Source organism: Salvelinus namaycush, unplaced genomic scaffold (genome assembly GCF_016432855.1).
Source record: "Salvelinus namaycush isolate Seneca unplaced genomic scaffold, SaNama_1.0 Scaffold361, whole genome shotgun sequence".
Taxonomy (NCBI): Eukaryota; Metazoa; Chordata; class Actinopteri; order Salmoniformes; family Salmonidae; genus Salvelinus; species Salvelinus namaycush.
In genome coordinates, this window is record NW_024060575.1 from 27,961 (window position 1) to 54,801 (window position 26,841).

The 26,841-nt window shown below is 43.5% G+C and overlaps 1 protein-coding gene across 1 annotated transcript; it reads left to right on the top strand.

Annotated features, from left to right (window-relative positions):
• The first annotated feature begins 353 nt into the window (after positions 1-353).
• Positions 354-26,006, top strand: cnbpb (CCHC-type zinc finger, nucleic acid binding protein b). The gene is made up of 6 exons (XM_038985652.1): positions 354-443; positions 9,144-9,265; positions 12,188-12,253; positions 18,164-18,234; positions 24,777-24,904; positions 25,272-26,006. Exons 2-6 carry the CDS (start codon positions 9,163-9,165, stop codon positions 25,387-25,389), a joined length of 486 nt encoding a protein of 161 aa, XP_038841580.1. The 5' UTR covers positions 354-443; positions 9,144-9,162; the 3' UTR covers positions 25,390-26,006.
• The last annotated feature ends 835 nt before the right edge of the window (positions 26,007-26,841 follow it).

Sequence of the window (26,841 nt, forward strand, 5' to 3'; positions counted from 1 at the left end):
TGGCTGTCTGGCTAACACACGTAAAGGTGTGTGTGTGTGTGTGGGGGGGGCCTTGAGCAAGGCACTTAACCCTAATTGCAGGGAGAAAGCTATTTGTACCAGAAGCATGCCAGCTCCTGGAGTCTGGGTACATGTCCTGACTCTACTCTTTCAGAGCACCTCTCATTTTCTCCTCACTCCACTGATTGTTTCATCCCTTTTCTTTTTTACTGTACATGGCGTAACGGTTTAACAAGGCTCCTTCCAACAGATACATGCAGTATAAACACAAAGGCCTAGGATGGGGAGCTGACTTAATGTAACGGTCTGTTTGAAAACCAGAGCAGAGCCGTGTGCAAAAGCAGCGCCCATGTGGAGGGGAGAAGAACAGGACCGAAGTAGAGGACCGTGTGCAACCCGCGTGTGGCGCAGAGGAGACTGACAACAACCAGGCGCAGTCTGAGGTGAGTGGCTGTAATAAAGGACAAAAATATAACCTGTGGAAGATATGTTTAAATACTTCACATGTGTCATAAAGATTCGCAGTCTGTCTAAAGTACGACCGAAATGTAAATAAATGCAAGACGAGCTGTTGTGATTCCTTGGCTAGCTAGCTAACGTTAACGTTAAATACATTTTCTTACAACGCACTTTGGTCTACTGCGCGTGGGAAAGGTGCAGAATTTAATTATTTATTTTTCCAGATCGAGACTTTGTCTCGAAAGAAATCAGCAAATGTATTGAAGTCACAATTTGAAATGATTTAATAAAACGCATATGGTCTTTGTTTTGGTGTTGTTTACCTAGTTAGCTACCGTAGATAGATGCAGTGGTATCAAAGACGATACACAGTTTCTAAACACCATGCAACATCGCGAGACTTCCGGGAACGCTTGACAAGCAGGCCGGGATTTGAGAAGTCTTAAGGAAGAATTGTTCACTTCTCAACATTTCCCCAAATATAAAGGCACAACCTAGATTCGAGCCAATGTCTTATGTAGTTGAACATGTTAATAATCCAACCGCGTGAAAGTGACAAACTGACACGTTTTCATTTTAATTAAAAACAACTTTATATACGAGAGCCTTTGATTTGACGGTTTGCACATGCGTAGTTCGGCGTGAGATGACCGATGACGTGTACTGAGAATGAGTGTAGCTAGCCAATGTCGCATGACATCGCCTATTTTTTAAATTATTTATTGCAACAATAATAACAATATTACACATCAATACAGGGACATTCCTGTGAATAAAATGAAATAACATAACACAAGTCGAACCCCCCGCCCCCCAAAAATAATAATTCGGGACATCATTAATATGTAACAAGGCAATGAGACATTATTAACAGACATTCAGAGACACGACTTCAAATTTTTCCAACTTTTTAAGTTTCACAAGTTTGAGGGATTTATAAAATTGTAACAGTTCAATGAAAAAAACTACAAAATAAGGAATTTTTCCACCCCATTTACATTTGTGAATATAATATTTGGCCAAGAGAATAATAATGTTAATTGTTATGATCAGGATTACAAGGATAAGCATAATGCCATTTAACATCATCAAAGATAAACATAGGTAATTCTGGAGATTTCATACACAACCATTCATGATTTTCAATCCATAGTTTATACTAGAATGGTGGCATGAAGAAAAAAAAATGCTCTATAGATTCTGAATCAGAGGAACCAAAAGCACAAGGCATTTAGTCAAAATTGAATCTTTTGTGCAAGAAATCATTAACAGTCGCTTTTGACCATAGCATGAGTTGGTCCCTTCCATAGGAATATACAGAATTATAATCACCAAAAATAACTTCATTAACTGCCAATCGTATCCACTTATTGTTGCTTTTTTTTTATTCAAAAAATTCAAGTTATTAATTTGTAAACTAGGAAAAGTGGGAACAACCTCATAAAATAACAATGTGTTCTTAATAAGTCCATGTAAAGGAAGTGGAATTGCTTTGCAAACCTTCATATATTCTCTCTGAGTAATATTAACCTGACATTTACCAATGAACTCAAATGGCAAAAACTCCCCAGTGTTGTCTACCAAATCACATATAAAATGAATACTCTTGTCAAACCAAAGGCCTTTGAAAATGGATTTCCTATTAATTTTAATAACTATATTATTCCAAATCAATGTTTTGTGGAGGGGGGGGGGGGAATTGTGCTTGAATATAATTTTCCAGAAAAATAACATCTGCTGGTGAAACTTACACAATTTCACAGGTAATTTTAGAGGGTCAAAATCAAATTTCATTAGGAATTCAAGTCCACCAAGTTTATTAAACAAACTGTTAGGGATATCATACCACATAGAGGTAGGATTAGACAGACATCAATTCAACCATTTAATTCTAAAAGCACCCACTAACAACGCAAAATCAATAGCCTGTAAACCTCCACGATCATAGTCTTTCACTAATTGTGATGTCCGAATATAATTCGTTTTTATTCCTCCAAACAAATCTAAATAACAGAATTGACTTTTTTTTTATGTTATTAGAAGAAAGAAAAAGGGACTGACTTGGGTAAATTATTCTAGATAAACCATCTGTCTTGGACAAAATTGAGATATCAATGAAACTCTCATGGAATTAATCCTATTATCGATGTTTAAAGATTCTCTATCTGAAATGTTTTTAGTGATAACAATCCCTAAATATTTAACTTCCTTTTTAAGAGGTATGGAGGCAATGTTGACGGAGTATGACATCGCCTAGTACAGTGGTTCTCAACTGATTTTGCCTGGGGACCCAATATTATGGACTATTGATTCCATTTTGTAATGTCATATTGCAGCTGTCTTCTTGGGCACGCTTCACATCAAATTTTATTTGTCACATACACAGTTAGCAGATGTTAATGCGAGTGTAGTGAAATGCTTGTGCTTCTAGTTCCGACGGTGCAGTAATATCGAACCAGTAATCTAACAATTTCACAACAACAACAACCTAATACACACATCTAAAAGGGGTGAATGAGAATATGTCCATATAAGTATATGGATGAGTGATAGCCGAGCAGCATAGGCAAGTTGCAATATATAAAATAACTATATACATGTGGTATGAGTAATGTGAGATATGTAAACATGATTAAAGTGGCATTATTTAGAGTTGCATTGTATAAAGTGACTAGTGATCAATTTATTAAAGTGGCCAGTGATTGGGTCTCAATGCAGGCAGCAGCCTCTCTGAGTTAGTGGTGGCTGTTTAGCAGGCTGATGGCCTTGAGATAGAAACTGTTTTTCAGTCTCTCGGTCCCAGCTTTGATGCACCTGTACTGACATCGCCTTCTGCATGGTAGAGGTGTGAACAGGCAGTGGCTCTGGTGGTTTTTTGTCCTTGATAATCTTTTTGGCCTTCCTGTGACATCGGGTGCTGTAGGTGTCCTGGAGGGCCGGTAGTTTTCCCCCGGTGATGGACCCACCGATCCTGTAGAGGTTAACAGGGTTTTTCAGTGTGTCGCCGTGCGCTTTGTTGATCAGATTCTGAATCTCGAAATCAGCATTGGGAAATATGTCAATCCTCCCGTTAGAAACATGATTTGCCCAAACAGTAAGCTTCATCTTGAAGGAATCTACTTTGTCCATCTGTTCAAATGGATTGTGCCCCGGTCCCTTTCTTTGGCACATTGAGCAAATTCAGATGATCAAAAATAACCGCCAGGTAGACAACCTTCCTCACAATCAAAATGTTCAGTCAGAGGTGACTTGTTTTCCGAAAGAAACCTGGCAATCTCAGCTTGAAGCACCTAACACCATCTGTGGATTCATCAAGCTGCAGTGTGTAATGTCCATTTGCAGTGATGCGCTCTGATGTCTGGCGCGTTGTCCTCCGACAAGTCCTGGATTCTCCTCATCAAGGATAAGGGTATGATGGTTTTAACTTTGTTGGTGGCTGACTCTCCCAAGATTTCAGTGCACATATCCATTCGCAGCAGGGAGTATGAGATCCTCTGAGCTGGTGTGGGCTTTTTTGCACTTAGCAGTGCGCTGGGCCACAAGGTGTGATGCGCAAAGGGCCTTTTCTTGTACCTTGCAGTCGTTATTCAATGAATCTTGTGATGCATCCAGATATTGACGTTTTATTTGAAAGTCAGCTGTCTTATCTTTGTGGCTTGGATGCCTGGTGTCCAGATGCCTTTTCCTTTTGGAGGGTTTCATGCTCTCATTGGCTAACAGCTCATTCCATAGGATGCACAGCGGTCTACACTCACCATGCCTGTCTTCTATATATGTAAAACCATATTTGATGAAGTCGGGGTGGTATTTTCTCTTCCTGACAGGGACCGGGTTGTCTGCCTTGTTGACATTGGAAGCAGCAGTAGATAGAGGAAGCTGCACCTTTTAAACCGGGTCCATGATTTTAATCTGACAGCCGACATGTGCAATGTTGCAGAACGACATTTTTACTGGATCAGTGTGTGTGTTGAGAAATCTGACATTTCATTGGATCAGTGTTTGTGTGTGTGGGGCGAGAACGTTATTGTATTGGTCAGTGAGTATGTGCCAACCCTCTGAAACTGAAACATCACTGCGGACGCTCTACACGTGTAAAGTTAGCAACAATAAGTGGTGCGGCGGTATCCTTTCAAAATAAAAGTTTAGGTGCGGCGGTATCCTTTCAAAATAAAAGTTTAGGTGCTGATTCTTTTTTATATATTCCTACGACCCCTTAAAATCCTCCCGCGACCCCCAAGTTGAGAATCACTGGCCTAGTATGATTGGGGATTTACAGTGCATTTGGAAAGTATTCAGACTCCTTGAATTCTTCTACATTTTGTTCTGTTACAGCCTTATTTAAAAAATGTCTAATCTATACACAATACCCCATAATGACAAAGCAAAAACATGTTTTTAGACATGTTTGCTAATTTCTTCAAAATAAAAATGGAAATATCACATTTACATCAGTATTCAGACCCTTTACTCAGTACTTTGTTGAAGCACCTTTGGCAGCGATTACAGCCTCCAGTCTTCTTGGGTATGAGGCTACAAGCTTGGCACACCTGTATTTGGGGAGTTTCTCTCATTCTTCTCTGCAGATCCTCTCAAACTCTGTCAGGTTGGATGGGGAGCGTTGCTGCACAGCTATTTTCAGGTCTCTCCAGAGTAGAGGTCGACCGATTATGATTTTTCAACGCTGATACCGGTTATTGGAGGACCAAAAAATGGCAATACCGATTAATTGGACGATTTTTATATATATATATTTGTAATAATGACAATTACAACAATACTGAATGAACACTTATTTTAACTTAATATAATACATAAATAAAATCAATTTAGTCTCAAATAAATAATGAAACATGTTCAATTTGGTTTAAATAATACAAAACACAGTGTTGGAGAAGAAAGTAAAAGTGCAATATGTGCCATGTAAGAAAGCTAACGTTTAAGTCCCTTGCTCAGAACATGAGAACATATGAAAGCTGGTGGTTCCTTTTAACATGAGTCTTCAATATTCCCAGTTAAGAAGTTTTAGGTTGTAGTTATTATAGGAATTATGACGCGTCAACTATTTCTCTATACCATTTGTATTCCATATACCTTTGACTATTGGATGTTCTTAACTGTGTTCTTGGGGACCTTCAATGTTACAGAAAGGTTTTGGTACACTTCCCCAGATCTGTGCCTCGACACAATCCTGTCTCGAAGCTCTACGGTCAAATCCTTCGACCTCATGGCTTGGTTTTTGCTCTGACATGCACTGTCAACTGTTGGACCTTATATAGACAGGTGTGTGCCTTTCCAAATCATGTCCAATCAATTGAATTTACCACAGGTGGACTCCAATAAAGTTGTAGAAACATCTCAAGGATGATCAATGGAAACAAGATGCACCTGAGCTCAATTTAAAGTCTCATAGCGAAGGGTCTGAATACTTATGGAAATAAAGTATTTCTGTTTTCTTTCACTTTGTCATTATGGGGTATTGTGTGTAGATTGAGGAAAAACATTTTATTGAATACATTCTAGAATAAGGCTGTAATGTAATAATGTGGAAAAGGGGAAGGGGTCTGAAAGTTAGGACACACCTACTCATTCAAAAGTTTCTTTATTTTTACTATTTTCTACTTTGTAGAATAATAGTGAAGACATCAAAACTATGAAATGACACATATGGAATCATGTAGTAACCAAAAATATATATTTTATATTTGAGATTCTTCAAACAGCCACCCTTTGCCTTGATGACAGCTTTGCACACTCTTGGCATTCTCTCAACCAGATTCTCAAATCATATCATAAATTATTTTAAGGCATTCAATATTATTTTTCCAGTCTTCTCGTTGTCGGAGTGGACACATTTTCTGCAGTGTGTACAACCTATGCTACACTTGTGAGAAACACGTTTTGGTTTATTTCATTCCGTTCACGAGTTTTGTCAATTTAGTCAATGTCTTTTGTTTGGAGCGTTCCTGTCAATGTTGAGTAAGGACTCGCACGCATAGAAGTAGTCCTATAGGCTACCTGGCCTGAGTTACACATAGAAGTAGACCTATAGGCTACCTGGCCTGAGTTACACATAGAAGTAGTCCTATAGGCTACCTGGCCTGATTTACACATAGAAGTAGTCCTATAGGCTACCTGGCCTGAGTTACACATAGAAGTAGGTCTATAGGCTACCTGGCCTGAGTTACACATAGAAGTAGGTCTATAGGCTACCTGGCCTGAGTTACACATAGAAGTAGACCTATAGGCTACCTGGCCTGAGTTACACATAGAAGTAGTCCTATAGGCTACCTGGCCTGAGTTACACATAGAAGTAGTCCTATAGGCTACCTGGCCTGAGTTACACATAGAAGTAGTCCTATAGGCTACCTGGCCTGAGTTACACATAGAAGTAGACCTATAGGCTACCTGGCCTGAGTTACACATAGAAGTAGTCCTATAGGCTACCTGGCCTGAGTTACACATAGAAGTAGACCTATAGGCTACCTGGCCTGAGTTACACATAGAAGTAGTCCTATAGGCTACCTGGCCTGAGTTACACATAGAAGTAGTCCTATAGGCTACCTGGCCTGAGTTACACATAGAAGTAGTCCTATAGGCTACCTGGCCTGAGTTACACATAGAAGTAGTCCTATAGGCTACCTGGCCTGAGTTACACATAGAAGTAGTCCTATAGGCTACCTGGCCTGAGTTACACATAGAAGTAGTCCTATAGGCTACCTGGCCTGAGTTACACATAGAAGTAGACCTATAGGCTACCTGGCCTGAGTTACACATAGAAGTAGACCTATAGGCTACCTGGCCTGAGTTACACATAGAAGTAGTCCTATAGGCTACCTGGCCTGAGTTACACATAGAAGTAGTCCTATAGGCTACCTGGCCTGAGTTACACATAGAAGTAGTCCTATAGGCTACCTGGCCTGAGTTACACATAGAAGTAGTCCTATAGGCTACCTGGCCTGAGTTACACATAGAAGTAGTCCTATAGGCTACCTGGCCTGAGTTACACATAGAAGTAGTCCTATAGGCTACCTGGCCTGAGTTACACATAGAAGTAGTCCTATAGGCTACCTGGCCTGAGTTACACATAGAAGTAGACCTATAGGCTACCTGGCCTGAGTTACACATAGAAGTAGTCCTATAGGCTACCTGGCCTGAGTTACACATAGAAGTAGACCTATAGGCTACCTGGCCTGAGTTACACATAGAAGTAGACCTATAGGCTACCTGGCCTGAGTTACACATAGAAGTAGTCCTATAGGCTACCTGGCCTGAGTTACACATAGAAGTAGACCTATAGGCTACCTGGCCTGAGTTACACATAGAAGTAGACCTATAGGCTACCTGGCCTGAGTTACACATAGAAGTAGTCCTATAGGCTACCTGGCCTGAGTTACACATAGAAGTAGTCCTATAGGCTACCTGGCCTGAGTTACACATGGAAGTAGTCCTATAGGCTACCTGGCCTGAGTTACACATAGAAGTAGACCTATAGGCTACCTGGCCTGCGCGCAGATGTAGGCATAAAAATGTGCCCATTTGGGGATCTGAAAGTATTTCTGATTGGCTTAACGACCCACCACTAATGACCTGTGGAGCTTCTCAAAGTAATGTTTTCTTCACCTCAAACAGCAAGCAAATGAAGTCTGTTTTTACATCCCATTGAGAATGATAATAGTTCCTCAATGTATTTGAAAAATCTTTCCAGCTCTCTCCCTTTCGATGACCACTCAGCGTGAAAGGGGAACAATGTCATGCTCAGATCCAGTGGAAACGTCATAAAATAGTCCTACCTGATTACTTCTTATCAGTGCTTGACTGAAATAGGTTCCGGTTCTCATTTTGGGTGCTGATATTGTTTATATTTACGTGCAGGAGCTCCACAATACTTTGGAGTTAATATTCTATCAGAGGAACAGGACCTCAAGCCAACAGGTGTGTCTGTCCCGAGCTCACTGGCGTGGGAAACTCTGAGGGCCCAGAATATTTTATACAATGTTGCAAGTTTGTAGCTACACATGGCCTGTCTGCAAATATGATTTATAGGATATTTAGTTTTACCAGGATATTTTCTACCTGCAGGCTGCGATGTTATTTTTGGGGAGGGCTTTATGTAGGCTATTTTTATGTAGTTGGCAACGGCAATAGAAGTTACCTTTTAGGTTTGTTTGTTTTCATTTAGATTTGGATAGAATTTTGATTAACCACATGACAATGATTTTGAGATATAAAAACGTTATAATAAATTAAACAGTTTCATGAAAATGTGCATATGAAAACCATAACTGGCAGGCAGATGGGTAGAAATGGTCAGATAAATTGGCATTCCACATGAGAAAGGTTGACGACTCCTAGAGTAATGGCAGAATCAGCGAAAGCCAGCGGGAGGAGAATGGTTGGGTCAGGTTAAGGGTTTTCTCTTCTCCTTATCTAGATCTCTGGCACCCTCTTGAGGCATCAAACCTTAAGCTTAAAGCATCAGACCAGCTCAATGCACATAGTTGATTTTATTCAAACACATAGGGTGTGTCTATATATGGAAAAATTACACATTGAAATATTTAGAGAAATCAATTGGTCGAAGAACAGATTACTTTTGGTCTACCAAGATTTTGTTTAATCAGGGAGCAGCCCTAGACTGTCTGGCTGTATTAGGGCTGACTGTATGTGTCTGTCTCTCTCCTCAGGTTGTAGGAGCTAGTGGAGATGAGTAGTAATGAGTGTTTTGGATGCGGACGTACTGGCCACTGGATCAAGAACTGTCCGAATGCCGGGCGGGGACGAGGCAAGGGCCGCGGGAGGGGGAAAGGTAAGGTACTGACTACATTACAGAGTAGTGTTCAATAGACAGGGAACGGAACTGACTACATTACAGGATATTTACAGGATATTTATCAATAGACGGGGAACGGAACTGACTACATTACAGGGTATTGATCAATAGACGGTGAAAGGTACTGACTACATTACAGGGTAGTGATCAATAGACGGGGAAAGGTACTGACTACATTAAAGGATAAATGAAAGGGCAAAGTTTAGTAAAAACACTTTGAAACTGTAAATTAACGTTCAGGTAGTATTCAACCTTCCCATGTAACTCAGTTTCAAAACATTTTCTCCTGTTTGGTGTTCCAGAGCATGGCCCTGGGCAGCACTAAGCCTGTGTGCTAACTTGGCCCTGAGCAGCACTGAGCCTGTGTGCTAACTTGGCCCTGGGCAGCACTAAGCCTGTGTGCTAACTTGGCCCTGGGCAGCACTGAGCCTGTGTGCTAACTTGGCCCTGGGCAGCACTGAGCCTGTGTGCTAACTTGGCCCTGGGCAGCACTGAGCCTGTGTGCTAACTTGGCCCTGGGCAGCACTGAGCCTGTGTGCTAACTTGGCCCTGGGCAGCACTGAGCCTGTGTGCTAACTTGGCCCTGGGCAGCACTGAGCCTGTGCTAACTTGGCCCTGGGCAGCACTAAGCCTGTGTGCTAACTTGGCCCTGGGCAGCACTGAGCCTGTGTGCTAACTTGGCCCTGGGCAGCACTGAGCCTTTGTGCTAACTTGGCCCTGGGCAGCACTGAGCCTTTGTGCTAACTTGGCCCTGGGCAGCACTGAGCCTGTGCTAACTTGGCCCTGGGCAGCACTGAGCCTGTGTGCTAACTTGGCCCTGGGCAGCACTAAGCCTGTGTGCTAACTTGGCCCTGGGCAGCACTGAGCCTGTGTGCCACCTCCCGGGTGGCACAGTGGTCTAGGGCACTGCATCGCAGTGCTAACTGCGCCACCAGAGTCTCTGGGTTCGCGCCCAGGCTGGGCTGGGTTCGCGCCCAGGCTCTGTCGCAGCCGGCCGCAACCGGGAGGTCCGTGGGGCGACGCACAATTGGCATAGCGTCGTCCGGGTTAGGGAGGGTTTGGCCGGTAGGGATATCCTTGTCTCAGTATGTAAAATGTAATAAAAATGTATGCACTCTACTGTAAGTCGCTCTGGATAAGAGCGTCTGCTAAATGACTAAAATGTAAAAATGTAAAAAAATGCTAACTTGGCCCTGGGCAGCACTAAGCCTGTGTGCTAACTTGGCCCTGGGCAGCACTAAGCCTGTGTGCTAACTTGGCCCTGGGCAGCACTGAGCCTGTGCTAACTTGGCCCTGGGCAGCACTGAGCCTGTGTGCTAACTTGGCCCTGGGCAGCACTGAGCCTGTGTGCTAACTTGGCCCTGGGCAGCACTGAGCCTGTGTGCTAACTTGGCCCTGGGCAGCACTGAGCCTGTGTGCTAACTTGGCCCTGGGCAGCACTGAGCCTGTGTGCTAACTTGGCCCTGGGCAGCACTGAGCCTGTGTGCTAACTTGGCCCTGGGCAGCACTGAGCCTGTGTGCTAACTTGGCCCTGGGCAGCACTGAGCCTGTGTGCTAACTTGGCCCTGGGCAGCACTGAGCCTGTGTGCTAACTTGGCCCTGTGCAGCATTGAGCCTGTGTGCTAACTTGGCCCTGGGCAGCACTGAGCCTGTGTGCTAACTTGGCCCTGGGCAGCACTGAGCCTGTGTGCTAACTTGGCCCTGGGCAGCACTGGGCCTGTGTGCTAACTTGGCCCTGGGCAGCACTGAGCCTGTGTGCTAACTTGGCCCTGGGCAGCACTGAGCCTGTGTGCTAACTTGGCCCTGGGCAGCACTGAGCCTGTGTGCTAACTTGGCCCTGGGCAGCACTGAGCCTGTGTGCTAACTTGGCCCTGGGCAGCACTGAGCCTGTGTGCTAACTTGGCCCTGGGCAGCATTGAGCCTGTGTGCTAACTTGGCCCTGGGCAGCACTGAGCCTGTGTGCTAACTTGGCCCTGGGCAGCACTGAGCCTGTGTGCTAACTTGGCCCTGGGCAGCACTGGGCCTGTGTGCTAACTTGGCCCTGGGCAGCACTGGGCCTGTGTGCTAACTTGGCCCTGGGCAGCACTGAGCCTGTGTGCTAACTTGGCCCTGGGCAGCACTGAGCCTGTGTGCTAACTTGGCCCTGGGCAGCACTGAGCCTGTGTGCTAACTTGGCCCTGGGCAGCACTGAGCCTGTGTGCTAACTTGGCCCTGGGCAGCACTGAGCCTGTGTGCTAACTTGGCCCTGGGCAGCACTGAGCCTGTGTGCTAACTTGGCCCTGGGCAGCACTGAGCCTGTGTGCTAACTTGGCCCTGGGCAGCACTGAGCCTGTGTGCTAACTTGGCCCTGGGCAGCACTGAGCCTGTGTGCTAACTTGGCCCTGGGCAGCACTGAGCCTGTGTGCTAACTTGGCCCTGGGCAGCACTGAGCCTGTGTGCTAACTTGGCCCTGGGCAGCACTGAGCCTGTGTGCTAACTTGGCCCTTGGCAGCACTGAGCCTGTGTGCTAACTTGGCCCTGGGCAGCATTGAGCCTGTGTGCTAACTTGGCCCTGGGCAGCACTGAGCCTGTGTGCTAACTTGGCCCTGGGCAGCACTGAGCCTTTGTGCTAACTTGGCCCTGGGCAGCACTGAGCCTGTGTGCTAACTTGGCCCTGGGCAGCATTGAGCCTGTGTGCTAACTTGGCCCTGGGCAGCACTGAGCCTGTGTGCTAACTTGGCCCTGGGCAGCACTGAGCCTGTGTGCTAACTTGGCCCTGGGCAGCATTGAGCCTGTGTGCTAACTTGGCCCTGGGCAGCACTGAGCCTGTGTGCTAACTTCTAAGTCGATTCCTATTGTCACATGTCTAGCAAAGCAATGATGTGATTTTCCAGTCATAATATTCTTCCTGTTCCTCAGATCTGTTCTGCTATCGCTGTGGAGAGCCTGGTCACGTCGCCAGGGACTGTGAGAGGACTGAGGATGGTGAGGACGTCTCCAGCTTAGAAAAATGTTGACCACACTTGTGTGTACATCACACCAATTTAGAAGTTTGACTATTAGTCTGATGTTGGGTTAGTGAGTGGGTTAGTTGGGTTAGTGAGTGGGTTATGTTGGGTTAGTGAGTGGGTTATGTTGGGTTAGTGAGTGGGTTATGTTGGGTTAGTGAGTGGGTTATGTTGGGTTAGTGAGTGGGTTATGTTGGGTTAGTGAGTGGGTTATGTTGGGTTAGTGAGTGGGTTATGTTGGGTTAGTGAGTGGGTTATGTTGGGTTAGTGAGTGGGTTATGTTGGGTTAGTGAGTGGGTTATGTTGGGTTAGTGAGTGGGTTATGTTGGGTTAGTTGGGTTAGTGAGTGGGTTATGTTGGGTTAGTGAGTGGGTTAGTGAGTGGGCTATGTTGGGTTAGTGAGTGGGTTAGTTGGGTTAGTGAGATGTTCCTGTATGTGTTAGTTATCTTCCAACGTTCTGTGTTTCTGCAACGTGCTATAACTGTTCTGTGTTTCTCCAGCGTGCTATAACTGTTCTGTGTGTCTGCAGCGTGCTATAACTGTTCTGTGTTTCTGCAGCGTGCTATAACTGTTCTGTGTGTTTCTGCAGCGTGCTATAACTGTTCTGTGTGTTTCTACAGCGTGCTATAACTGTTGTGTGTTTCTCCAGCGTGCTATAACTGTTCTGTGTGTTTCTACAGCGTGCTATAACTGTTCTGTGTTTCTGCAGCGTGCTATAACTGTTCTGTGTTTCTCCAGCGTGCTATAACTGTTCTGTGTGTCTGCAGCGTGCTATAACTGTTCTGTGTTTCTCCAGCGTGCTATAACTGTTCTGTGTGTCTGCAGCGTGCTATAACTGTTCTGTGTGTTTCTGCAGCGTGCTATAACTGTTCTGTGTTTCTGCAGCGTGCTATAACTGTTCTGTGTGTTTCTGCAGCGTGCTATAACTGTTCTGTGTGTTTCTGCAACGTGCTATAACTGTTCTGTGTTTCTGCAGCGTGCTATAACTGTTCTGTGTGTTTCTGCAGCGTGCTATAACTGTTCTGTGTTTCTGCAGCGTGCTATAACTGTTCTGTGTTTCTGCAGCGTGCTATAACTGTTCTGTGTGTTTCTGCAGCGTGCTATAACTGTTCTGTGTGTCTCCAGCGTGCTATAACTGTTCTGTGTTTCTGCAGCGTGCTATAACTGTTCTGTGTTTCTGCAGCGTGCTATAACTGTTCTGTGTGTTTCTCCAGCGTGCTATAACTGTTCTGTGTTTCTGCAACGTGCTATAACTGTTCTGTGTGTGTCTGCAGCGTGCTATAACTGTTCTGTGTTTCTGCAACGTGCTATAACTGTTCTGTGTTTCTGCAACGTGCTATAACTGTTCTGTGTGTTTCTACAACGTGCTATAACTGTTCTGTGTGTTTCTGCAGCGTGCTATAACTGTTCTGTGTGTTTCTACAGCGTGCTATAACTGTTCTGTGTTTCTGCAGCGTGCTATAACTGTTCTGTGTGTTTCTCCAGCGTGCTATAACTGTTCTGTGTGTCTGCAGCGTGCTATAACTGTTCTGTGTTTCTACAGCGTGCTATAACTGTTCTGTGTTTCTGCAACGTGCTATAACTGTTCTGTGTGTCTGCAGCGTGCTATAACTGTTCTGTGTGTTTCTGCAGCGTGCTATAACTGTTCTGTGTGTCTGCAACGTGCTATAACTGTTCTGTGTGTTTCTGCAGCGTGCTATAACTGTTCTGTGTTTCTGCAGCGTGCTATAACTGTTCTGTGTGTTTCTACAGCGTGCTATAACTGTTCTGTGTTTCTGCAACGTGCTATAACTGTTCTGTGTGTTTCTACAGCGTGCTATAACTGTTCTGTGTTTCTCCAGCGTGCTATAACTGTTCTGTGTGTTTCTGCAGCGTGCTATAACTGTTCTGTGTTTCTGCAGCGTGCTATAACTGTTCTGTGTTTCTCCAGCGTGCTATAACTGTTGTGTGTTTCTCCAGCGTGCTATAACTGTTCTGTGTGTTTCTCCAGCGTGCTATAACTGTTGTGTGTTTCTCCAGCGTGCTATAACTGTTCTGTGTGTTTCTGCAGCGTGCTATAACTGTTCTGTGTTTCTGCAGCGTGCTATAACTGTTCTGTGTGTCTCCAGCGTGCTATAACTGTTCTGTGTGTTTCTGCAGCGTGCTATAACTGTTCTGTGTGTTTCTGCAGCGTGCTATAACTGTTCTGTGTGTTTCTACAGCGTGCTATAACTGTTCTGTGTTTCTGCAGCGTGCTATAACTGTTCTGTGTGTCTGCAGCGTGCTATAACTGTTCTGTGTGTTTCTGCAACGTGCTATAACTGTTCTGTGTTTCTGCAGCGTGCTATAACTGTTCTGTGTTTCTGCAGCGTGCTATAACTGTTCTGTGTGTTTCTGCAGCGTGCTATAACTGTTCTGTGTTTCTGCAACGTGCTATAACTGTTCTGTGTGTTTCTGCAACGTGCTATAACTGTTCTGTGTGTTTCTGCAGCGTGCTATAACTGTTCTGTGTTTCTGCAGCGTGCTATAACTGTTCTGTGTGTTTCTGCAGCGTGCTATAACTGTTCTGTGTGTTTCTGCAGCGTGCTATAACTGTTCTGTGTGTTTCTGCAGCGTGCTATAACTGTTCTGTGTGTTTCTGCAGCGTGCTATAACTGTTCTGTGTGTCTGCAGCGTGCTATAACTGTTCTGTGTTTCTCCAGCGTGCTATAACTGTTCTGTGTGTTTCTGCAGCATGCTATAACTGTTCTGTGTGTTTCTCCAGCGTGCTATAACTGTTCTGTGTTTCTGCAGCGTGCTATAACTGTTCTGTGTGTTTCTCCAGCGTGCTATAACTGTTCTGTGTGTGTCTCCAGCGTGCTATAACTGTTCTGTGTGTTTCTGCAGCGTGCTATAACTGTTCTGTGTGTTTCTGCAGCGTGCTATAACTGTTCTGTGTGTTTCTCCAGCGTGCTATAACTGTTCTGTGTGTTTCTGCAGCGTGCTATAACTGTTCTGTGTTTCTGCAGCGTGCTATAACTGTTCTGTGTGTTTCTGCAGCGTGCTATAACTGTTCTGTGTGTTTCTGCAGCGTGCTATAACTGTTCTGTGTGTTTCTACAACGTGCTATAACTGTTCTGTGTGTTTCTGCAGCGTGCTATAACTGTTCTGTGTGTTTCTCCAGCGTGCTATAACTGTTCTGTGTTTCTGCAGCGTGCTATAACTGTTCTGTGTTTCTACAGCGTGCTATAACTGTTCTGTGTTTCTACAGCGTGCTATAACTGTTCTGTGTTTCTGCAGCGTGCTATAACTGTTCTGTGTTTCTACAGCGTGCTATAACTGTTCTGTGTGTTTCTGCAGCGTGCTATAACTGTTCTGTGTTTCTGCAGCGTGCTATAACTGTTCTGTGTTTCTCCAGCGTGCTATAACTGTTCTGTGTGTGTCTGCAGCGTGCTATAACTGTTCTGTGTGTTTCTGCAACGTGCTATAACTGTTCTGTGTTTCTGCAGCGTGCTATAACTGTTCTGTGTGTCTGCAGCGTGCTATAACTGTTCTGTGTTTCTGCAACGTGCTATAACTGTTCTGTGTGTTTCTACAGCGTGCTATAACTGTTCTGTGTGTTTCTGCAGCGTGCTATAACTGTTCTGTGTTTCTGCAGCGTGCTATAACTGTTCTGTGTGTTTCTGCAGCGTGCTATAACTGTTCTGTGTTTCTACAGCGTGCTATAACTGTTCTGTGTTTCTCCAGCGTGCTATAACTGTTCTGTGTGTTTCTGCAGCGTGCTATAACTGTTCTGTGTTTCTACAGCGTGCTATAACTGTTCTGTGTGTTTCTGCAGCGTGCTATAACTGTTCTGTGTTTCTGCAGCGTGCTATAACTGTTCTGTGTGTCTCCAGCGTGCTATAACTGTTCTGTGTTTCTCCAGCGTGCTATAACTGTTCTGTGTTTCTGCAGCGTGCTATAACTGTTCTGTGTTTCTCCAGCGTGCTATAACTGTTCTGTGTGTGTCTGCAGCGTGCTATAACTGTTCTGTGTTTCTGCAGCGTGCTATAACTGTTCTGTGTTTCTGCAGCGTGCTATAACTGTTCTGTGTTTCTGCAGCGTGCTATAACTGTTCTGTGTGTTTCTACAGCGTGCTATAACTGTTCTGTGTTTCTCCAGCGTGCTATAACTGTTCTGTGTGTTTCTGCAGCGTGCTATAACTGTTCTGTGTGTTTCTGCAGCGTGCTATAACTGTTCTGTGTGTTTCTGCAGCGTGCTATAACTGTTCTGTGTGTTTCTCCAGCGTGCTATAACTGTTCTGTGTTTCTGCAGCGTGCTATAACTGTTCTGTGTTTCTCCAGCGTGCTATAACTGTTCTGTGTGTTTCTGCAGCGTGCTATAACTGTTCTGTGTGTTTCTCCAGCGTGCTATAACTGTTCTGTGTTTCTGCAGCGTGCTATAACTGTTCTGTGTTTCTCCAGCGTGCTATAACTGTTCTGTGTGTTTCTACAGCGTGCTATAACTGTTCTGTGTTTCTACAGCGTGCTATAACTGTTCTGTGTTTCTCCAGCGTGCTATAACTGTTCTGTGTTTCTCCAGCGTGCTATAACTGTTCTGTGTTTCTACAGCGTGCTATAACTGTTCTGTGTTTCTGCAGCGTGCTATAACTGTTCTGTGTGTTTCTGCAGCGTGCTATAACTGTTCTGTGTTTCTACAGCGTGCTATAACTGTTCTGTGTTTCTGCAACGTGCTATAACTGTTCTGTGTGTTTCTGCAGCGTGCTATAACTGTTCTGTGTGTTTCTGCAGCGTGCTATAACTGTTCTGTGTTTCTCCAGCGTGCTATAACTGTTCTGTGTGTTTCTCCAGCGTGCTATAACTGTTCTGTGTGTTTCTGCAACGTGCTATAACTGTTCTGTGTTTCTGCAACGTGCTATAACTGTTCTGTGTTTCTGCAGCGTGCTATAACTGTTCTGTGTGTCTGCAACGTGCTATAACTGTTCTGTGTGTTTCTGCAGCGTGCTATAACTGTTCTGTGTTTCTGCAGCGTGCTATAACTGTTCTGTGTTTCTGCAGCGTGCTATAACTGTTCTGTGTGTTTCTACAGCGTGCTATAACTGTTCTGTGTTTCTCCAGCGTGCTATAACTGTTCTGTGTGTTTCTGCAGCGTGCTATAACTGTTCTGTGTGTTTCTGCAGCGTGCTATAACTGTTCTGTGTGTTTCTGCAGCGTGCTATAACTGTTCTGTGTGTTTCTCCAGCGTGCTATAACTGTTCTGTGTTTCTGCAGCGTGCTATAACTGTTCTGTGTTTCTCCAGCGTGCTATAACTGTTCTGTGTTTCTGCAGCGTGCTATAACTGTTCTGTGTTTCTACAGCGTGCTATAACTGTTCTGTGTTTCTACAGCGTGCTATAACTGTTCTGTGTGTTTCTCCAGCGTGCTATAACTGTTCTGTGTTTCTACAGCGTGCTATAACTGTTCTGTGTGTTTCTGCAGCGTGCTATAACTGTTCTGTGTGTTTCTGCAGCGTGCTATAACTGTTCTGTGTTTCTACAGCGTGCTATAACTGTTCTGTGTTTCTACAGCGTGCTATAACTGTTCTGTGTGTTTCTGCAGCGTGCTATAACTGTTCTGTGTTTCTGCAGCGTGCTATAACTGTTCTGTGTGTGTCTCCAGCGTGCTATAACTGTTCTGTGTGTTTCTGCAGCGTGCTATAACTGTTCTGTGTGTTTCTACAGCGTGCTATAACTGTTCTGTGTGTTTCTGCAGCGTGCTATAACTGTTCTGTGTGTGTCTCCAGCGTGCTATAACTGTTCTGTGTTTCTGCAGCGTGCTATAACTGTTCTGTGTTTCTGCAGCGTGCTATAACTGTTCTGTGTGTTTCTCCAGCGTGCTATAACTGTTCTGTGTTTCTCCAGCGTGCTATAACTGTTCTGTGTTTCTACAGCGTGCTATAACTGTGGTCGTGGAGGACACATCTCCAGAGACTGTAAGGAGCCCAAGAAGGAGAGGGAACAGGTGTGTTAGAACTGTTAATATGGTCAAATCCGGAAACTATCCTTTTGAAAACAAAACGTTTATTCTTTCAGTGAAATACGGAACTGTTCCGTATTTTATCGAACGAATGGCATCCATCAGTCTAAATATTCTGTTACATTGGACAACCCTCAATGTTATGTCATAATTATGTAAAATTCTGGCAAATTAATTACGGTCTTTGTTAGGAATAAATGGCCTTTCAAACAGTTCGCAACGAGCCAGGCGGCCCAAACTGCTGCATACACCCTGACTCTGCTTGCACTGAACGCAAGAGATGTGACACAATTTCCCCAGTTAATATTGCCTGCTAACATGCATTTAAAAAAAATAAAAAATATTCAGGTTTAAAAAAAATAATATTTTTATTATATTATATTATATATTATATTGTATTGATTTTAAAGAAGGCATTTGTCACGATCGTCTTGCTGAGAGAGAGTGGACCAAGGCGCAACGTGTGCAAAATACATTCTCTTTTATTTTAGAGAAAGGAAAAACCACGCAACGAACACTTTAACAAGCTGAAACAAAACAACAAACGATCGTGAAGCTATAGACGTAAGTGCACACACAAGCTACAAACGTACAACATAGACAATTACCCACAAAACCCAAATGCCTATGGCTGCCTTAAATATGGCTCTCAATCAGAGACAATAAACCACAGCTGCCTCTAATTGAGAACCAATCTAGGCAGCCATAGACATACAAACACCTAGACAAGACACTGACCCATAAACGTACAAACCCCTAGACAAACCAAAACACATACATTCCCCATGTCACACCCTGACCTAACTAAAATAATAATGAAAACAAAGATAACTAAGGCCAGGGTGTGACAGCATTGATGTTTATGGTTAGGTACATTTGTGCAACGATTGTGCTTTTTTCGCAAATGTGCTTTTGTTAAATCATTGCCCGTTTGGCAAAGTTGAAGTAGGCTGTGAGTCGATGATTAATTAACAGGCACCACATTGATTATATGCAACGCAGGACAAGCTAGATAACCTAGTAATATCATCCATGTGTAGTTAACTAGTAATATCATCCATGTGTAGTTAACCTAGTAATATCATCCATGTGTAGTTAACTAGTAATATCATCAACCATGAGTAGTTAACTAGTAATATCATCAACCATGTGTAGTTAACCTAGTAATATCAACCATGTGTAGTTAACCTAGTAATATCATCCATGTGTAGTTAACTAGTAATATCATCAACCATGTGTAGTTAACTAGTAATATCATCAACCATGTGTAGTTAACCTAGTAATATCATCAACCATGTGTAGTTAACCTAGTAATATCATCAACCATGTGTAGTTAACCTAGTAATATCATCAACCATGTGTAGTTAACTAGTAATATCATCAACCATGTGTAGTTAACCTAGTAATATCATCCATGTGTAGTTAACCTAGTAATATCATCAACCATGTGTAGTTAACCTAGTAATATCATCAACCATGTGTAGTTAACCTAGTAATATCATCAACCATGTGTAGTTAACTAGTAATATCATCAACCATGTGTAGTTAACCTAGTAATATCATCAACCATGTGTAGTTAACCTAGTAATATCATCAACCATGTGTAGTTAACTAGTAATATCATCAACCATGTGTAGTTAACCTAGTAATATCATCAACCATGTGTAGTTAACCTAGTAATATCATCAACCATGTGTAGTTAACCTAGTAATATCATCAACCATGTGTAGTTAACTAGTAATATCATCAACCATGTGTAGTTAACTAGTAATATCATCAACCATGTGTAGTTAACCTAGTAATATCATCAACCATGTGTAGTTAACCTAGTAATATCATCAACCATGTGTAGTTAACCTAGTAATATCATCAACCATGTGTAGTTAACCTAGTAATATCATCAACCATGTGTAGTTAACCTAGTAATATCATCAACCATGTGTAGTTAACTAGTAATATCATCAACCATGTGTAGTTAACCTAGTAATATCATCAACCATGTGTAGTTAACCTAGTAATATCATCAACCATGTGTAGTTAACTAGTAATATCATCAACCATGTGTAGTTAACTAGTAATATCATCAACCATGTGTAGTTAACTAGTAATATCATCAACCATGTGTAGTTAACCTAGTAATATCACCAACCATGTGTAGTTAACCTAGTAATATCATCAACCATGTGTAGTTAACTAGTAATATCACCAACCATGTGTAGTTAACCTAGTAATATCACCAACCATGTGTAGTTAACTAGTGATATCATCAACCATGTGTAGTTAACCTAGTAATATCATCAACCATGTGTAGTTAACCTAGTAATATCATCAACCATGTGTAGTTAACTAGTAATATCACCAACCATGTGTAGTTAACCTAGTAATATCACCAACCATGTGTTGTTAACCTAGTAATATCATCAACCATGTGTAGTTAACCTAGTAATATCACCAACCATGTGTAGTTAACCTAGTAATATCACCAACCATGTGTAGTTAACCTAGTAATATCACCAACCATGTGTAGTTAACCTAGTAATATCACCAACCATGTGTAGTTAACTAGTGATATCATCAACCATGTGTAGTTAACTAGTAATATCATCAACCATGTGTAGTTAACCTAGTAATATCATCAACCATGTGTAGTTAACCTAGTAATATCATCAACCATGTGTAGTTAACCTAGTAATATCATCAACCATGTGTAGTTAACCTAGTAATATCATCAACCATGTGTAGTTAACTAGTGAATATGTGAAGATTGATTGTTTTTTATAAGATAAGTTTAATGCTAGCTAGCAACTTACCTTGGCTCCTTGCAGCCACAAGGTCCTTTTGACGCTGCACTCGTGTAACAGGTGGTCAGCCTGCCATGCAGTTTCCTCGTGGATTGCAATGTAATCGACCATAATCAGCGTCCAAATAGTCCGATTACCGATTGTTATGACAACTTGAATGCCGATTAATCGGTTGACGTCTAGTTTAATGCTAGTGCCAGGTCATTGGTCAAAATAGACCTGTTTGTTGTTGGCATTTCCTGCCTAAATTTGTAATCAATTAAATCATTGACAAATCAGATGATTAAGCCATCTGATTTGACGAAAGATGGAATTGAATTTCTGCCCATAATATCATTTATTAGTTGTACGTTTTTTACCATTTTTCTTTATCATTGATCTTGGCTTCATAATACAGTTTCTTCTTTTTGTTGAGTTTAGTCACATAATCTGCAGTAAGTCAGCCAGTCAGATGTGCAGCCAGTCTTATTAGCCACTCTTTTGCCCCATCTCTTTCAAGTACACAGTTGATTAATTCCTCATCAATCCATGGAGCCTTAACAGTTCTAACAGTCAGTTTCTTAACAGGTGCATGTTTAGCAATAATTGGAAGAAACAATTTAATAAATTCATCAAGTGCAGCGTCTGGATGCTCCTTATTAATCACATCAGACCAACAAATACTTTAACATCATCTACAGAAGAGTCACAGCTACATATTTTGTATGATCTCTCATACACTATTTTAGGCCCCGTTTTTGGAACTTTGGCTTTCCATCTACTGCATAACGGGTACGGATACAGCTTTAGAACAAACTTTTACAGGATTAGAAAAAATGTGATTGACATATGTGGTGTATGATATGATATGATGATCTTGTTCCTGTAGTGTTCGTAAACACCCTGGTAGGTTGATTTAATAACCTGAACCAGATTACAGGCACTGGTTACAGTGAGAAGCTTCCTATTGAGCGGACAGCTTGATGAAAACCAGTCAATATTCAGGTCCCCAAGAAAGTAGACCTTATGCTGTTTCTCCTCTCAGTTCCAGACAGGACAGGTTATACTGTTACTCCTCTCAGTTCCAGACAGGGCAGGTTATGTTGTTACTCCTCTCAGTTCCAGACAGGACAGGTTATGCTGTTACTCCACTCCTTTCGGTTCCAGACAGGACAGGTTATGCTGTTACTCCTTTCGGTTCCAGACAGGACAGGTTATGCTGTTACTCCTTTCGGTTCCAGACAGGACAGGTTATACTGTTACTCCTTTCGGTTCCAGACAGGACAGGTTATGCTGTTACTCCTTTCGGTTCCAGTCAGGTTATACTGTTACTCCTCTCAGTTCCAGTCAGGACAGGTTATGCTGTTACTCCTCTCAGTTCCAGACAGGACAGGTTATGCTGTTACTCCTTTCGGTTCCAGACAGGACAGGTTATGCTGTTACTCCTCTCGGTTTCAGACAGGACAGGTTATGCTGTTACTCCTCTCAGTTCCAGACAGGACAGGTTATGCTGTTACTCCACTCATTTCGGTTCCAGACAGGACAGGTTATGCTGTTACTCCTTTCGGTTCCAGACAGGACAGGTTATGCTGTTACTCCTTTCGGTTCCAGACAGGACAGGTTATACTGTTACTCCTCTGCGTTTCAGACAGGACAGGTTATGCTGTTACTCCTCTCAGTTCCAGACAGGACAGGTTATGCTGTTACTCCACTCCTTTCGGTTCCAGACAGGACATGTTATGCTGTTACTCCTTTCGGTTCCAGACAGGACAGGTTATACTGTTACTCCTTTCGGTTCCAGACAGGACAGGTTATGCTGTTACTCCTTTCGGTTCCAGACAGGACAGGTTATGCTGTTACTCCTCTCGGTTCCAGACAGGACAGGTTATGCTGTTACTCCTTTCGGTTCCAGACAGGGCAGGTTATGCTGTTACTCCTCTCGGTTCCAGACAGGGCAGGTTATGCTGTTACTCCTTTCGGTTCCAGACAGGGCAGGTTATGCTGTTACTCCTTTCGGTTCCAGACAGGACAGGTTATGCTGTTACTCCACTCCTTTCGGTTCCAGACAGGGCAGGTTATACTGTTACTCCTCTCAGTTCTAGACAGGACAGGTTATACTGTTACTCCTCTCAGTTCCAGACAGGACAGGTTATACTGTTACTCCTCTCGGTTCCAGACAGGACAGGTTATGCTGTTACTCCACTCCTTTCGGTTCCAGACAGGACAGGTTATGCTGTTACTCCTCTCGGTTCCAGACAGGACAGGTTATGCTGTTACTCCTTTCGGTTCCAGACAGGACAGGTTATACTGTTACTCCTTTCGGTTCCAGACAGGACAGGTTATGCTGTTACTCCTTTCGGTTCCAGACAGGACAGGTTATGCTGTTACTCCACTCCTTTCGGTTCCAGACAGGGCAGGTTATACTGTTACTCCTCTCAGTTCTAGACAGGACAGGTTATACTGTTACTCCTCTCAGTTCCAGACAGGACAGGTTATGCTGTTACTCCTCTCCTTTCGGTTCCAGACAGGACAGGTTATGTTGTTACTCCTCTCGGTTCCAGACAGGACAGGTTATGCTGTTACTCCTTTCGGTTCCAGACAGGACAGGTTATGCTGTTACTCCTCTCAGTTCCAGACAGGACAGGTTATGCTGTTACTCCTCTCCTTTCGGTTCCAGACAGGACAGGTTATGTTGTTACTCCTCTCGGTTCCAGACAGGACAGGTTATGTTGTTACTCCTCTCGGTTCCAGACAGGACAGGTTATGTTGTTACTCCTTTCGGTTCCAGACAGGACAGGTTATACTGTTACTCCTTTCGGTTCCAGACAGGACAGGTTATACTGTTACTCCTCTCAGTTCCAGACAGGGCAGGTTATGCTGTTTCTCCTCTCAGTTCCAGACAGGGCAGGTTATGCTGTTACTCCACTCCTTTCGGTTCCAGACAGGACAGGTTATGCTGTTACTCCTTTCGGTTCCAGTCAGGACAGGTTATGCTGTTTCTCCTCTCCGTTCCAGTCAGGACAGGTTATGCTGTTTCTCCTCTCCGTTCCAGACAGAACAGGTTATGCTGTTACTCCTCTCAGTTCCAGACAGGACAGGTTACGCTGTTTCTCCTCTCCGTTCCAGACAGGACAGGTTATGCTGTTTCTCCTCTCAGTTCCAGACAGGACAGGTTATGCTGTTACTCCTTTCGGTTCCAGACAGGACAGGTTATACTGTTACTCCTCTCAGTTCCAGACAGGACAGGTTATGCTGTTTCTCCTCTCCGTTCCAGACAGGACAGGTTATGCTGTTTCTCCTCTCAGTTCCAGACAGGACAGGTTATACTGTTACTCCTCTCAGTTCCAGACAGGACAGGTCGCAGGGAAGATTGAAAAACAACAACAAACAGCAGGGCTCTAGACAGCAACAGGCCCTGGAGAGTCCGCTGTCCCAGCCGTAATGGTTAACCGCGTTGCAGGCTGCGTTCAGGCCCTCAAGAAAACCCTGCTAGGTTGATAAGCAGCTAGCTAGCAGCTAGGCTATCTGCTATGCCAAACAGCTCCTCAGACCGCTCCTTGGTCGGCAGGATGACTGGACATATAGTAGTGGTCCCAGCCACTGATGCTGACTGCGTCTGTATTCCGTCCACATTTTCCACAATGCAGATTTTATAGGCCCCTAATATAATGCAGGTGTGTTATCACTGTGGCATGGCCGGTGATTATATTCTTAATTGTTATGTTATATTATAATGTTATATTGCAGGTCTGTTATAACTGTGGCAAGGCCGGCCATGTGGCCCGGGACTGTGACCATGCCAACGAGCAGAAGTGCTACTCCTGTGGAGGCTTCGGACACATCCAGAAGGGCTGTGACAAGGTCAAGTGTTACAGGTGAGTTATCGAAGATGTACATCATTACTAGGACACATCCAGAAGGGCTGTGAGCACATGTTGTTTTTTTACAAGGTATACTGGCCAGTGTATCGTTCTCTGTGGTATGTTTGAGTTGGGGCAGCCATGAACAGCTTTATAAATGGACATCAAGAATCGTGTGTGTGTGCTGACCAGCAGGCAGGACTTCTGTGTCAGGTACAAATCAGTTGGAAAGGAGATGTTTAGGCCTGATACCAAAAGATGAGACGTTGTAGCATTCTTGTTTAAATATCAGGACATAAAACGTTGTCCCGAATAACAAGTGACTGAAAACACTCTCCCTTCTCTTAGCTAAACCTCATCTCTCTCCTCTGTCTCCCACCAGGTGTGGTGAGATCGGCCATGTTGCCGTCCAGTGCAGCAAGGCCAGCGAAGTCAACTGCTACAACTGCGGAAAGTCTGGTCACCTGGCTAAAGAATGCACCATCGACGCCACGGCCTAGCTAGCCACGACCTAGCGCTCTGCTGCCTTCCTACGCCCCTCCCTTTTCACATGGATGGTTGTATTATTTTGTCTGAATCGTCCCCTCTGGCCCACGGCAGGCTACGGAGGATAGTCCCACACCAGTCTGCTGGAAAAGCAGGACAGGGGGTGAAACATCCACTTTCTGCATTTAATCAAACATGTTTGTTTAGTTTGGTAGAGGTTAATGTATAATGCTTGTTAAAGAACCCCCTTTCCAAGCCACTGGTGACCAGGGATGAATGATGAGTGGATGCCCTTCCTACCAGGTCTGGGAAACCAGCACTTAGTGAGAGTGAGTGGGTAGGAAGTCTGAGCTTCCCGTAAAGATTGACTTTGTTTTAGTTTTCTTGAACAAAACGGAGTCTACCTGCAAGAGAGTGACTGACGTGCGACAGCAGCCCCGGTCAGCGGTCACTATGGTTACGGTTCAGTCCGACGGCAGCAGGCAGACAGGGAGATAACCCGCCCAAACACTGTATGAATACTGTGAGAGAAATTACAAGATTATGTTATAATACTTTTATTGCATCAAATGGCTGTTTTAAACAGAATAGAGGGTTCTTAGAACTCTATTGTGTCTGTGTGAACTGAAAGTGGGCCTCTGGGAGATTTAACACTGACAGGAGATTTACCATGTCTTTTGGGTGATAAAACCTAAAGAGACCGCATTCCATAGCATGAGTTAATGTTTCTGTTCTATATGGTACCAGGGAGAGATGACCCCAGAGCCAGACCTGGTCTCTACACAATGAGTACTGTTTTTACAGCAGATACTGTCTGCTGTGATTAACAAGTATCTTTCATACTAATCTTAACCTTGTGACCCAATCCATACATTTGTTGTTTGTCATGTAGACTGAAAAGGGTGTATCTTGGCTGTAAAATACTTTTGTCTCGGGGGCTCTCAACGAATCATCTAAGGGTGATTTGTCGACCAGCCATCATTATCGTAGAGCACTCAATCGATTCACTTTGTGTGTGTTGTATTGACCTGCTCCCTTATTAATAAGTGAATAAAGATTTAGTATAATGGACTTGTGATAAGTTTCTCTCCTCATTTGATTGTAAAGAAATTAACCAACACAATAGACAGTCACAGCAAATTCATAAAATAAATGATTATCAATTCATAAAAGGTGCATTTCTTTGGACAGTGTCAGTTGCTGAAGGTCCAGGTCACTGCAGAAAGTGTTTTGATCCCATGATTGGAGCAAGGTGACGTATTATAACCATGGAGAACGATTCAACTTCAACAAGGAACGAGTACATAACAAAATCTAAATGTTTTTTTTGTACAATATATCACTTAGATCACTTAGACTACTGTAAAAAATATACACTGCTCAAAAAAATAAAGGGAACACTTAAACAACACAATGTAACTCCAAGTCAATCACAATTCTGTGAAATCAAACGGTCCACTTAGGAA